General features: G+C 32.4%; 1 protein-coding gene across 1 annotated transcript in view; it reads right to left on the reverse strand.

The window, feature by feature from the left end:
- LOC129225013 (agrin-like) overlaps positions 1–14352 on the reverse strand; it is a 121603-nt gene that overhangs the window by 69665 nt on the left and 37586 nt on the right. The window contains exons 2-3 of the mRNA XM_054859560.1: positions 6030–6065; positions 1323–1535 (exon numbers count right to left, since the gene is read on the reverse strand). Coding sequence (XP_054715535.1) covers positions 1323–1535; positions 6030–6065 — 249 coding nt within the window. The remainder of the gene's footprint in view (positions 1–1322; positions 1536–6029; positions 6066–14352) is intronic.

A 14352-nucleotide genomic window follows, 5' to 3' on the forward strand; every position in this document is an offset into this window, starting at 1 on the left:
ACGGGGACCCTGTGGTTCGGGAAACATTTGCGCTGCAGTTCCTTGCCAGAATGGAAGTCGATGCTGCTTGGCCGTGGAATATCCTTTGGACGTATGAGGCTCATTTTCACCTGAATGGTCAAGTGAATGCGCACAACTGCCGCATTTGGGCAAGTGAAAACCCGCGAGCAATTCATCAAGTGCCCTTGCACCCTGCAAAGGTTACGGTATGGTGCGGTTTCATCGCAACATTCATCATTAGGCCTTATTTTTTTGAAGAGGTGACTCCAAGAGGATTCGAAAACCTGCTCTGTCACAGGAAGACGATATCAGGACATGTTGACAACGTTTGTGATTCCTGAAGTGCAACAACGTGGCCACCTCCAGGACACGATATTTATGCAGGATGGTGCACCTCCCCATATTCTTCTGGGCGTTCAACAGGTGTTACGGACAACTTTCACTGATGCACGTGTGATCAGCCGCTGTTTCCCAACAGCTTGGCCTCCTCGCCCGCCTGATCTCACTCCATGCGACTTTTGGTTATGGTGATTTTTAAAAGATCAAGTCTACCGTGAAAATTCAGCAACCTTGGCAGACCTGAAAGACTCAATTATTCAGAATGTGCGTGGTATTAATGTGCACTTATTGCGTTCCGCTGTGGAACACACTGCTTTACGGATGGAAAAAGGTGTGGAGAACCACGGCAGACATATAGAACATCTAAAGAATGTCTTGTTGATCTGAAACGCCACCTATCGGCAACTTCAGGTACTATTTTTTTTAAATAAATCACGAGCGCATGATCTGAATTGTCTGTTTCCAAAATTTCATCACATTATGACCCATAGAACATCCTGAACAGACCTCTGAGTTGGGGAACTTTAATTTGGACAACCCTGTATAGTATTATTTTAAGCAAGGCTTTTAAAATAATTTTCAATTTTCGTTCTTTGATTTAATTTGGAGATGAATCGGGAATTGTGATGGTCGTCAAGTTATGGCATGTGTAATTTTGTTTTTGTTGGGAATATTCCTGCCTCGTCAAGCATGGCGTGGGATCAGAATTATAAGAAAGATATAGAAGAAAGTTTCGTGATGGCCACAACATACTAGTTTTTCTGAAGTTAATTTTAAAACGGTAAAGACTGACAACATAATTTGAATATGAGATAAAGATAAATTTTAAGTTCATGTTTTGAAAATGTTAGTTAATTACATAATGAAAAAAAATCTGAAATTTCTGCAAACTCATTTGACACGTTGCAAAGAAAACACACACAAAAAAAAAATAATAAATAAATAAATAAATAAATAAATGAAATAAAATAAATAAATCTCACCACACGGTCCTTGATGCTTCGTAAATATTCTTCTTTGTTTCGTGCAAGAAGCCATCCTTAGTTGACAATCACTTGAGTATGTAACACCGTCACTGCCACAAACTGGGGCAAATACATCTGAACATATTTCTTGACATCTACAGTGCGCTTGCTGTGTTCTTTTATCTACTACACAAAGAGCTCCGTACGCGCAATACATTTGTTCACACTCACCTAGAGCGTTCAAGAAATATTATTACAATTTATAAAATTAAAATAAATTATTTATGAAAGCATGATAACAAAAAATCGTAATTATTTTCATTTTATTGCAATTTCAAAAGTATATTTTCTCAAAAAGAAAGAAAATCGAAAGACAAATCGCAGTTTCTTTTTTACAGTACATTGTCCTTTAATTAGAAAATTTTGCAGTTATTTTGCTGATGCCATTTACTGACACGCATGCTTCACAGAAATGAAAACTGAAAATAATGTGTAATGTGCAACGCGCAAAGTAGGCGCTTCGCATAAATATTGTTTTTAAATGAAATGCAGACTTAATACTGCTAAATTTTCACGTCACCGAAAAAAGAGAGAAATATTAGTATTATATAATCATTATAAAAGTAATAAAAAGAAAAATAATTACATCATAAATAATTGATAGCAATGATAACAGCAATAATAACTAATAATACTAGATAGTATAATAATAGTAATAATACTAATAAAATATATAGTAATAATAATAATAAAACTATATAGTAATAATAATAATACAACTGTATAGTAATAATAATAATACAACTGTATAGTAATAATAATAATAATAATAATAAAACTCTATAGTAACAATAATAATAATAATTATTATTATTAATGCACTTTTTTGAGCACAATATTTTTGGAATTTCCCTCGCAATGGCTGCAATGTAAACAATTGAAGTGAAAAACCAACGTAAATAAAGCAAATGCTGAAGAAAAGACAGCATATAACTACAGTGGCTCCCAAAAGTGTTCGTACACTTTGAATTTTTTTAGTAAAACCAAAATAACTCGAAACTGAATTCGAACATGAAGTCCAATATTTTTTCACATCATTCCTATGTCATTTTAAATACAACCCATTGGTTTTTTCAAAATATTGACGGATCTTCTTTTTGAAATGGGTCAGAAAGCGAAGAGACAGAGAAATGACACGCCACAAAAGTCATCGTACACTCAAATATTTTCGAATAAATCCATGATTAAAATTATCATATGCCGTTTTATTAATATTTTTGCATTGTGTTAACCCTTATAAGTCATTTGGCTGTAATTTTTTGTTTATTTATTCCTTAATATTGTGCTTATTACTGTAAAATGGCTGGTATTCGTAAAAAAACCGCAAACACCATTCAAAATCTGAAATTTTTTCCCACAGTAGTGGTAAATTAGTTTGAAATGCCTCTAAATTAGTAAATTTATTTGTTTGTATAGTAAAGTGCTTGATAAAATGCTTTAAAGAAAGGAATCGGACCGAAAACAAGGTAAGAAAAGGTCAACCGGCAAAGTTGACAAAACGTGATCGGAGATTTAAAGCTAAAAAAATTATGAAAAATACACATTTGAGGGCTGTGAAAGTTTCTGCAGAGTTAAATGAAACATTTTACATTTAATTTTCACCTAAAATTGTTCGCCAAGTTCTCTGATTAGCTGGATTAAATGTGACCTCTTCACGCAGAAATTTTCTTGGTCGTGCGAAAAACAGAAAGCTTACGCTTTTCGTCGCAAAATCAATGATAAATAAGCTAAAAACGTTTTAGAATCACGTCTTAATTATAGATAAAAATTAATTCAACATTTTTGGTTAAATTGTTGTATAACTGTATCAAGATAACGATAAGAAGCACACGGTTTTCACGGTTTGCGTCTAGTGCCTCGAAAATTGTTCTAAAAATTAGAAAATACCACCTCAATCTCCAGATTTTAACTTAATGTAACGTATTTAGAGATATCTGGAGGCTAGATTACGAAAATAGGGCTTTAAAACGAAAATAGGGCTAGAAACAGTAAGACTCGAAGTGTGGTTGAAAACTTACTCACAGAAATTATGCAAAAAAAAAAAAAAGAAAGAAAAAGAATGAAATTTATTCCCAGACGTTTAAAAGGTGTTATGAATACTGTATGATATTCTACTAATTAATAACTTGATCAAAAGTTTGATTACTCAATAATATATAGACATTTTATAAAGTGTACGAAAACTTTTGTGAGATAAAATTTCAGGCACTTTTTGGTTTTTGATTTATAAAAAAATAAGTTTGAATATTTTTTAAAAACTTTTCATGTAGTTTTGTTAAAAATTGATCATAGCTCTTATAATTAAATACCTATTCCGAAATATTAATTCTAACCAATGGATTAGGGCCTATTTCGTTGAAAGTCGTAGGTGTACGAAGACTTTTGGGAGCCACTGTATTTAAAGGCTACAATGGAGCCACGCGGACACTGATATTTATTCCAAATGGGTCAACCGATATGAATTCACGACAAGATGCGACAACCACGTTACTCTTCTTGTTTTCTGCTCTCTTATGACTTTCTTGTTTTGGCGTGAGATTTTTGCGTTAATGAAGAGTCTCCGTTGTAACTTTAGCTGTATGCTGTATTTTCTTGAGAATTAGTGCTTTATTTATGTTGGTTTTTCACTTTCATCAGGTCGAAGCAAAACATTTATTTGAATCATTTTCCATTTACAAAGTAAATGATTTATTTGACTCTTCATTTTGTGCAAGAGAACCGAGCGGTGTAAACTTTAATGAGAAAGAAAAAAATACGGAAATAGGGATAATGCACCTTATTCAGTAATCAGTACAAAGGTTATCAGCACCCTTAGTCAGTAAAGTTAATATGCAAATAGTTCTGAAAATAGTAGTTTTTAATGCTGCCAGTAAATTGTTACTTTAAACTAATACAAGTAATATGTTAAATACATGAATTTAAGCTTACAAAGTAAAATAAGAAACAACAACGTCAAACGGCACAAATTGGAGATTACTGCAGACTCGTGTTCCAGCGTTACAAGGAACGTCTTTTTCAATGCAAACCGGCTGATGTGGTTATCACATGACTTCCTTTTACTCCAGTTTAATGTCATTTCTCCATTGTTAGCAATTTTAATGTTACTCAATAGTTTACTCTCTAAGCATCACCAACAGTGCCCAAATTGAAACCAGATTTAAAAAAAAAAATGATTAAAAAAAATCGCCAAATTTGTCACCAAGTAGACAAAAACTTGGCGACTAAAAGACTGGCGATATATCGCCAAGTGTCCGTCAAATTATAAAACCACTTGAGTTTACATCGAAATTAACAATGATTCCCCCCCCTTAAAAAGGGGGCAAAAGACCCCTTTAGAAACTCCCGAATGCAATCAAACGGGGAGGTGTACAACTAGACCCCACTAGGAGTCTATGTACCAAATTTCAATTTTCTAGGACATACCGTTCTTAAGTTATGCGACATTCATTCGCACATACGTACATAAAGAGGTCACGAGAAAACTCATTGTAATTAAGTCGGGAATTGTCAAAATGGATATATCGCGTGTCTATACGTTCTTAGGCACTTATCCACGTGTGGTCGAGTCGAAAAAAAACTCAACATTCATTCGGGGATGAGCAAAATGGAAATTAAGGCCGATTTTTGAGTGAAATTTTTTTCGCGAATACAATACTTTCTTTTTGTAAAAGGAAGTTATAAATGAGGTTATGAATTAAAAGACATCCAACAGAAGTCGACTTCGGCTGTCTTTTCATCCACATGCTCACTTATTTTGCACTGAAAAAGAATTTCCTTGTAACGCCGAAACACGTTTCTGCAGTAATCTGCAAATCGTGCTATTTGACGTTGTCATTTCTTATTTTACAAGCTATATACTTTAACAAATAGTTAAATCGAAGTTACAAAATAGATATAAAATTGCCACATTGTCTTTAATTAAAGAACATATGTAATGTGGCAGACCTACTTTTACACTTCTTTTTTTTTTCTCATTTACGTGAGAAATACTTTTTAGCATTTAAACTATGTTGGCTGCATGCAATAAAGAAAAAGTGAAAAAAAAAAATCGTCAATAAAACATTTTATTTCTTGGTAACTTTCTTATGGCAATTTAGTCTTGCATATTTCATTCTTTCTTTTAGAGACTTTCTCTTTAGAGATGCAATTAAATTGAAAAAAAAAGTTATAAAACCTATAATTTGTATCGATTAGAACACGACATAGAAATTAATTAGCAAATAAGCAATTTGTATGTGGAAAATTAAATGCGAATACCCAAATAATATTACTCGTCAAAATGAACATTAATGATTAACACACAATGAATAAAGCAATGTTGAAATCAGGAAAAAATATATTCGAAAAAAAAAAGTTTTTTGCTTGGAACATTCGATTTTGCTGACTTTATTAAAAATGTACCCAGAAGCTTCTGCCTCTGGGCTCGTTCTGCACATATCGCACTACTCTCTCGCAACTTTATTTGCAGACGACATTAAAAAAACACGATTAATTTCTTTGTTAAACATTGGAACAGGAATGAGAAGAGCATCGCATGTGGACGAAAAAAGTTAAGAAGCGAACACACTGTAGAAATATGAACACAATTTTAGAAAGAAATGCAAAAACTCCGACAAGCAAAAAAAGTTTGAAAAAATGAATTCATGAATATTAATATTCTCTTACTTTCAACAGCTAACTTCCGTGTCTTCTGAGGTAACCCTAAAAAACAATAATGAAAAAAAATATTAGATGAAATCACTATTAACTAAAGTCAAAAAGAAGGAGAGGGAACAAAAAAACAACTTCAACTATTATTCTTGGGAAAATGGGAAGATAGGAAGCTGAAAAGCTGAACATTTTGCATAATTTAATAACATTTCCTTCATTACTTATTCGTTAGCTTGATCATAAGACAGTTTGGAAGCTATATTCGGTTGAGGGGGAACTTAGAAATCTAATAAACGATGAATATTGTCTTTTGAGAAAGAACTTTTAATAAAATGAATAATTCATTATTGGTATGAATAAAATAAGACCTATCGCAAAATGTCTGGTGGCAATATCCAAATCTATCTTGCATCTTCTATGGCAATGAAAATTAAGTCAGAAATTCATTAAAAAAATGTAAGAAAAGTTTTAATCTTGATCAAGATTCATCGAAATCTGAATATTTATCTGGTAAATTTTACCGTTGAAAAATTATGCCTAAGTGTTAATAATGAAAATAATTCACTACTAAGCACAATAGAAATAGAACACGTAATGCTAAGCATACAATACCTAAATTCCTTTCTGTTGAGCAGCACTGCTGCTCATTATGTTGACAGCAGCCTATTGCTATCAGCTATTTCTTTAATAGTAATTTCCACCTACTACTTGAATGAAAAAAAGTCTAGCATTGGATGATTCCACCACCACCAGTTGAAAGAAATTAAATATTTTCTCGCATTATTTCATGTATACAAATTCTTTCGAGCAAATAGTTCAAAATTTTTGCTGAAAGTATTTTAACTACGTGATTTGCTAAGATTTTGTAAAAAACATTTTGAAATATTTACTGTCATTGACATTTTTTAAATCAAGATTGCAGACAGAAAAATAAGAAGTTCGTCAAAAACCAAGCAAGGTCAATTTTCTCATGTACCAGCAACGAATTTGTACTAACAGTTGTATATCTGTTCAACCAATTACATAGTTGTACCTTTGAAAGGTTAAAACATCTTCTTTATACTAATAATAAAGCTGAAAGTCTCTCTGTCTGGATCTATTTGACGCGCATAGCGCCTAGACCGTTCGGCCTATTTTCAAGAAATTTGGCACAAAGTTAGTTTGTAGCATGAGGGTGTGCACCTCGAAGCGATTTTTCGAAAAATCGATTTTGTTCTTTTTCTATTCCAATTTTAAGAACATTTTCCCGAGCAAAATTATCAGATGTACGAGAAAATTACCAAGTTATCACAACGTGAAACTGTAACATAGACAAACCAATTGGCGAGAAATTCACTATACATTATTTGTAAATATACAGGCGAACCAAAACACCTTTTAATTTTCTACTACGAACAAAGCCGTGCATGTACCACACTAGTATATGAATAGAACCAGTAGCGTATCAGAGCATACGTACAATTATTAATGAATAAAAAATAGTGGAGCGAAATCGATATCGATCTTTTCGAAGTATCGATAATTTTGGTAAAATATCCATGTTTGTTGGTACAGTGGCGGATTTACTAGGGAGGCGATGGGGGCGATCACCCCTTCCGTGACCGTCATTTTCTAAAACCAATAATTAGAGTTGAAGGAATTACTAGCAATCGCTACTAATTTCAATCAAGTGCGTTCCACAAATTAGCTTTAAAGTAAGTTTAGACAGTTAGTGTAGTCGAAGATGGACAGCGTTACCTACGTTTTAATTTGAACCTAAGCTTGACCTTTCCCCCTTTTTTGAACTTTAATAATTTTTATATTTCTATATAGGTTTTCCAACCTTTTTCTTCCATGGACTACACTATACTGGAATAATAATACATTGCTATGACTTAGAACAGTGGTTTCCAACCCTGGGGGGCGATAACCCCTAAAGGGGGGATTTGGCACTTCAAAGGGCATATAAGTTAGTGAGGGGCGATTAGTATTTAAAAGACAGGATAAAGGGGGCAATTGACTCCCTGTCCCCCTACATAACGAGTTAGGGGGAAGGAATGGCTTTTACGGTTTTCAACCGCCACCCCCTTAAACAGAGTGTAAATTCGCCCCTGTGTGGGTAGATGTTTTTTCTAACATCGATGTTTTGCATTCGATGTTTTTTCGATGTCAATGTTTTATATTTGATCAAAATATATCCTTGTGTGGATAATTTTTATAGTTTACAATTAAGATGAAAGGTTTATAAGTAATAAAGTTTTCCGAGGTCTATGTCACTTCGGAAAAAGGGTTTTCTATTGTTAGTTATCTACACTGTTAAAACTACAGGTTGCGTTTGGCACTTTTCAGGGGTGAAACGCTTGTTCACCAGCGGCACCCAATACGGAGCCGAAATTGCACCCTTAGCGAGGGTGAAAAACTGGCTCCCTTCACCCAACGTGCACTGTAGGTGAAAGATGGTAGCCTGGGTGAGAAAAATAGCACCTTTATTGCTTCCTATAGAGATTCCCCCCCCCCCCGTGTTGTGGGCGTTTTTGAATACAATTGTGTTTTATTTATTTTGATTTATATATACGAAGGCATTTGATCACATTTCAACTTTCGAACATAGTTTAGAATGACTTTAATTGTCATTCATCATCAGTCAATGTTCATGACTTTAATTTGTCTGTTCGTGCACTAACTTTCTTATATTCACACTTGGATTGCTCAGTAATTAATATGTTATTGACAACTTTTACTGCATGATCCGTATTGAAAATGAACAGGGAAGGTATTTATCAATCATTTGCCGGAACAACCAGAAATATTAGGTAACATTAGATTAGAATCATGGGAAAATAAAAGCGTTTAATAAACGTTTAAAATTTTAATCGACCGTAACATATCAATACTTATTATAAGATTCGATATTTGAGTATCCTTATGCGTACAAGATAAATACTAATTTAAAAGCCCTTCTTTCCAATGTCAAGTTTTCCATCAGATTAAAAATTAAAACGAGTAGATAACTACATTCACTTCATGCAATAACGCCTTAAGAAAGATACGTTAACCAAAACACGATGTGATATAAAACTCATGAGTCACAAGTGAGAGAAATTTCTTTTCACGAGTGTTTTTTTCCCCCCGCCTTTGCTGCTCTGTTCGTTTCCTCAACGTAGTTATTTCATTGAGAAGAAATAGACATTGGTATATAGGCTGCTTACGTCGATGCATTTTTATTCCGGAATTAGCTATTCAATTATCAGCTGATTTAAACGTTTTTATTTTTAATGTTGTTGTTGTTCAAGATAGTAACTGATAGATAGTTTTAGGTAACAGTTTTGCAGGATATAAATAGCAAGATATTAAATATTTAATAAGGTAAACGGAACAATAAGCAGTTGTCAACATACTTTAAACACTTTAAATATGTTCGAAAGCTCTAAGTGCTACAATATGATCAAATGCCTTTACCTACGCGAGATTTCGAAGATTAATCCACGAAATTTTCAGTTTTGTACTTCATTCAATGTGAAAGTAAATTTCGTTGCTAGCACTTCCTTCGTTCGCCATTCAAACTGAAGTAGTCGTTGGACGATAAGTCAGAGCGCATGCGCTACGAGTCGGTCTCCTATTGAATGGTCTTTTAGCACTTTTGTTAACGTCGTTCACCCACTGACGAACCAAAAGCACCTTGACGACACTTCCTAGCCTCTGTTGCACCCTGAGGCACTGTTTCTTCACCCCAGGGTGAAACTCTTTACCCCGTAACACTTCTGGTTTTAACAGTGTAGGGAAGTAGACTCATATTATAAAAAAGTTAACTGTCATTTTATCCAGATCACTGTTTATATGAATGTTAATCGTTTCAACAGTTTTCCCCAAATATAAACATTATTATTTTTTTGTTATAGTTTTCCTTTAAGATATATGTGAACCTTTATTGTTGTTTCCAGCTCTCAAAAAGCCATTATTTTAAAAAACTAATTTTTCTTTGAACATGTATGCTTAATATGCAGGGGAATGTGAGGCAAAGTGAAATGGTTAAGATGACTGATTTTTTTCAAAATGAACAAATCGGAAATTTGTTTTGAAAATTACAGTACATAAAGAAATAACATTGTATTTTATGATAAAACTTGCGTTGAAACAGTATTTGAGCATTTAAAAAAAGAAGTGGAAAATTTTCACTTTTTTTTTTTCATGGAGCAAAGTGAAAAGTAAAATATTTTTCTAATGAAATATTTTCTATTCGATTATAAAACATACTTTTGATCAAAGAATCAGTAAATAAAAGATTGGATGAATAAATGAAAAGATAATGAAACAATAAACGAATAATTAAATGATTAAATCAATTAATATATGAAGAAAAATTAATGAGCGAGTAAAAGAACGAATAAATAAGAAAATAAGTGAATAAATGAATAAATATAAGTGAATTACTAGCTGGAGAAATACAAATGAATTCATTAATAAATGAAAACGTAAATGATTTATAGTAAATGATTCAGTGAGTAAATGAAGTAAACTATTTGACTTTGCCCCATCCATTTTGCCCCGTACAGTGGCTCCCAAAAGTGTTCGTACACCTTGAAATTTTGTAGTAAAACCAAAATAACGCAAAACTGAATTCGAATATGAAGTCCAATTTTTTTCCACACCATTCCTATGCCATTCCGAAAAAAACCTAGTAGATTTTTTCAAAATATTGCCACATTTTATTTTTGAAATTCGTCAAAAATCGAAGAGACAGACAAACGATACGCCACAAAACTCATCGTACACTGAAATATTTTCGAATAAATTCATAATTAACATTATCATATGCGGTTTTTTTATTATTTTTGCATTGTAATAATACTATAAAGTCATTTGTCTTTAATTTTTTTGTGTATTTATTCCCTAATATTCTGCTTATTATTTTAAAATGGCAGGTATGCGTAGAAAACAACAAACACGATTCGAAATTTCATTTTTTCCCTCACTGTAGCCGTAAATTGGTTTGAAATATCTCTAAATTGGTTAATTTATACTGTTCTATAGTGAAGTGCTTGATAAAATGCTTTAAAGACAAGAATCGGATCGAAGACAAGGTAAGAAAAGGTCAACTGGCAAAGTTAACAAAGCGTGAGCGGAGGTTTACAGTTAAAAAAAACATTAAAAATACACATTTCAGGACTGAAAAAGTTTCTGCAGAATTTAATGAAACATTTTATGGTTAATTTTTACCAAAAATTGTTCGCCAAGGTTTCTGAATAGCTGTATTACATGGGACCTGTTCCCGCAGAAATTTTCTTGTTCGTGCGAAAAACAGTAAGCTTGCGCTTTCCGTCGTAAAATCAATGATAAATAAGTTCAAAATGTTTTGGAACAACGTCTTACTTATAGATGAAAATAAATTCAACATTTTGGGTTAAATTTTTGTATAATTTTAAATGGAAGAAAAAAATGAGGAATTTAATCTTGAGAACTTAGTTGGATCAGTTAATCGGGACGGTGAAGGTGTTCTTGTGTGAGGGTGCATCTCAGCATGAGGACTTGGAAATTTGGAATTTTTTGGTGAAAAAATGAATTATGCTGTTCATTTAAATATTTTAAAAACTAATTTTAAACTATTATCCCAAAATTTGGTAATCGGAGACAACTTTGTTTTTTATCAAGATAACGATAAGAAGCACACGTTCGCGTTTGGTGCCTCAAAATTTGTCCTTAAGCTGAGAAATATCTCCTAAATCGCCAGATTTAAACTTAATGGAACATATTTGGAGATATCTGGTGGGTAGATTTCGAAAATACACCATTGAAACGAAAAGTGAACTAGAAACAGTAAGACTCGTAGTGGGGCTGAACACTTACTCAGAAATTGCACAAAAAATAGAAAAGAAAAAACAATGAAATCTATTCCCAGACGTTTAAAAGCTGTTGTTGTTGCTGCATGATATTCTACTAAATAATGAATTAGTAAAAAGTTTAATTATTTAGTAATTTTTTGACATTTTTTCAAAGTGTACGAAGACTTTTGTGAGATAAAATTTCCGGCACTTTTTTTTTTGATTTTTAAAAAATTAAGTTTTAATGTTTTATTAAAAAATTTCATGTAGTTTTGTTAAAAATAGATCATAGATCTTATAATAAAATGCCTATTCCGAAATATTAATTCTAACCAATGGATAGAGCCCTATTTCATTGAAAGTCGTAGGTGTACGAACACTTTTGGGAGCCACTGTATGTACTTGACTAATTGTACAATTTATTTAATAATACAAATAAACTTACTATTAACCAAATTAATACTGCATTGAATATTAGGAGACCTCAATTAATATTTAAAATGTTAATAACAAGAATTTAATCATTCTATTGTAACAAAAATAATTTTTGACTTGCAACAAAATATTACAATATGAATATCAATTTTTTAATATTGCCTGTATTACCGAAAGCTTTAATATTCGGCGGTATTTTTTTCCTTACTGGAATAGACTACATATGGTACTACATAGTTAAAATAATAGCAGATAGGTGGCGCTAAAAGCCGAGTAAATATTTCACCTTTTCACTTTGCCCCGCTATTTCACTTTGCCCCATGTTACCCTAGTTCATGTTTCTATTAGCATTTCCAATTTTAACATAATTTGAGTTTTAAACATAATTTCTACATATCTTCCATGAGATTCCGTAGGAAGCAAGTATACTTGAACAATAATTTATTATGTAAAGTAGGCCCGCATTTTACCCGGATTTGATCATACGCGTCTACGACAACACGATTTAAGATTGGAGGTATTTATCTTGTTTTACATGGGATCAGTTTTGATTTTATGTGAATGTGGCATTGCAGCATGGGAAACATATCAATTAAGTGTCCTCGTCGATATCTTTGGAACAAAAAATAAATAAATAAATAAAAAAAAAAAATAATTAATTTGAATTTTGACATCTGCAATTCAAATTATGTTTTTCGCAATCACGTGTGTGTGTATGTAGGCGTGTGTGTTCGTAGGCGTGTGTGTTTGTGCTGTGTGCAGACATGAGTGTGTGTATGTATGTATATGTGTATGTGTATTTGTGTGCGCGTTTGTGTGTGTGTGCGTGTTTGTGTCTGTGTGCAGGCATGAGTGTGTGTAGGAGTAGTGTGTGTAGGTGTGTGTGTGTGTGTAGGTGTGTGAGTTTGTAGGTGTGCGTATGTATGCGCGTGTGTGTAGGATATAGACGCAACCTGGAGACTGATTTCGCTAGAAGAGCAGCGTCGTGAGGCCGGTCGACGGTGGTGCTGCAGAGGGAGGGGAGGGGGGAATAAAATCATAGGAATTCAAAACAGTCAAATGAGAACAATAAGCAATGTGATTGATCAAAAAGAAATTGTTCGAATGTCGCATTGATCTGTTTACTCAAACGTTATTCGGGAGGAAGAGGGCAGACATACACACCAATGCACATTTTTCGCACCTCAAAACCCTAAATTCCAACCCTTTATTTTTCAATATTTCTTCCATTATTTTCTTTATTTTAAGATTTTATTATTATTATATATTATTTTTTTTAAAACTTTTGCTTTAAGATAAACTTTTTAAAGATGCATTAGGCCCCCTTTTATGCTTTCTCCTTCTTGGGCATGAGGCTAAAAAGAAATTAAATCAATATTATCTTGTCTGAATGCTTTCTGCGTATGTAATCAACATCTGTCATGAGAAAACACCTTAATTTACCCTCTTATTTAAGATCATATAAAATATTTTTTTTATCAACTGTATGTTTTGCAAAACAGCATTTCATACTGATAAAGAGTTTTCTTTATGTTGTCACGATTATGATAAAATGTTTTTGAGGTTCAAATTTGCTTCTAACAAACTAAGAAATACTGTCATAAATTTTAATCCTCTTTAATTATCCTTAAATTGAGTTAATTACAAGTTGACTCATTTTACCCATCTCACTCTACTTTTAAATCCCAAATATTTTTGCTTATTTTTCTTACTTAATACGATGCAACATTTTAATTTAAAGCAAAAAAAAAAAAAACCGTGAAAATTTGCTAGATTTTTATTGCGTATTTCCGATTTGCAATACGTGAAACACGTTTATCGAGACGTAAAGAATAAAAATAAAAATAAGATGAAGACTTTTACTAAATTAATACAATAGCGTAGTTTTTGATTGAAACTAAGTAATGAAATAATTACATTCGAAAGAAATGAGATAAATATTTTTCACTTAAAAAACCTTCAATTATAAATACCTATTTTCCTTAAAATTATTTTATTTTTCATTTTACTTCTTTCAACTCCATTTATTTGGTCCAAAAAGAAATCCTCTTAAACATGATGTAATTATTACTTGCATAAGTACATAAATTATAAACTGGAATAAC

Source organism: Uloborus diversus, chromosome 6, assembly GCF_026930045.1.
Source record: "Uloborus diversus isolate 005 chromosome 6, Udiv.v.3.1, whole genome shotgun sequence".
NCBI classification, from domain to species: domain Eukaryota; kingdom Metazoa; phylum Arthropoda; class Arachnida; order Araneae; family Uloboridae; genus Uloborus; species Uloborus diversus.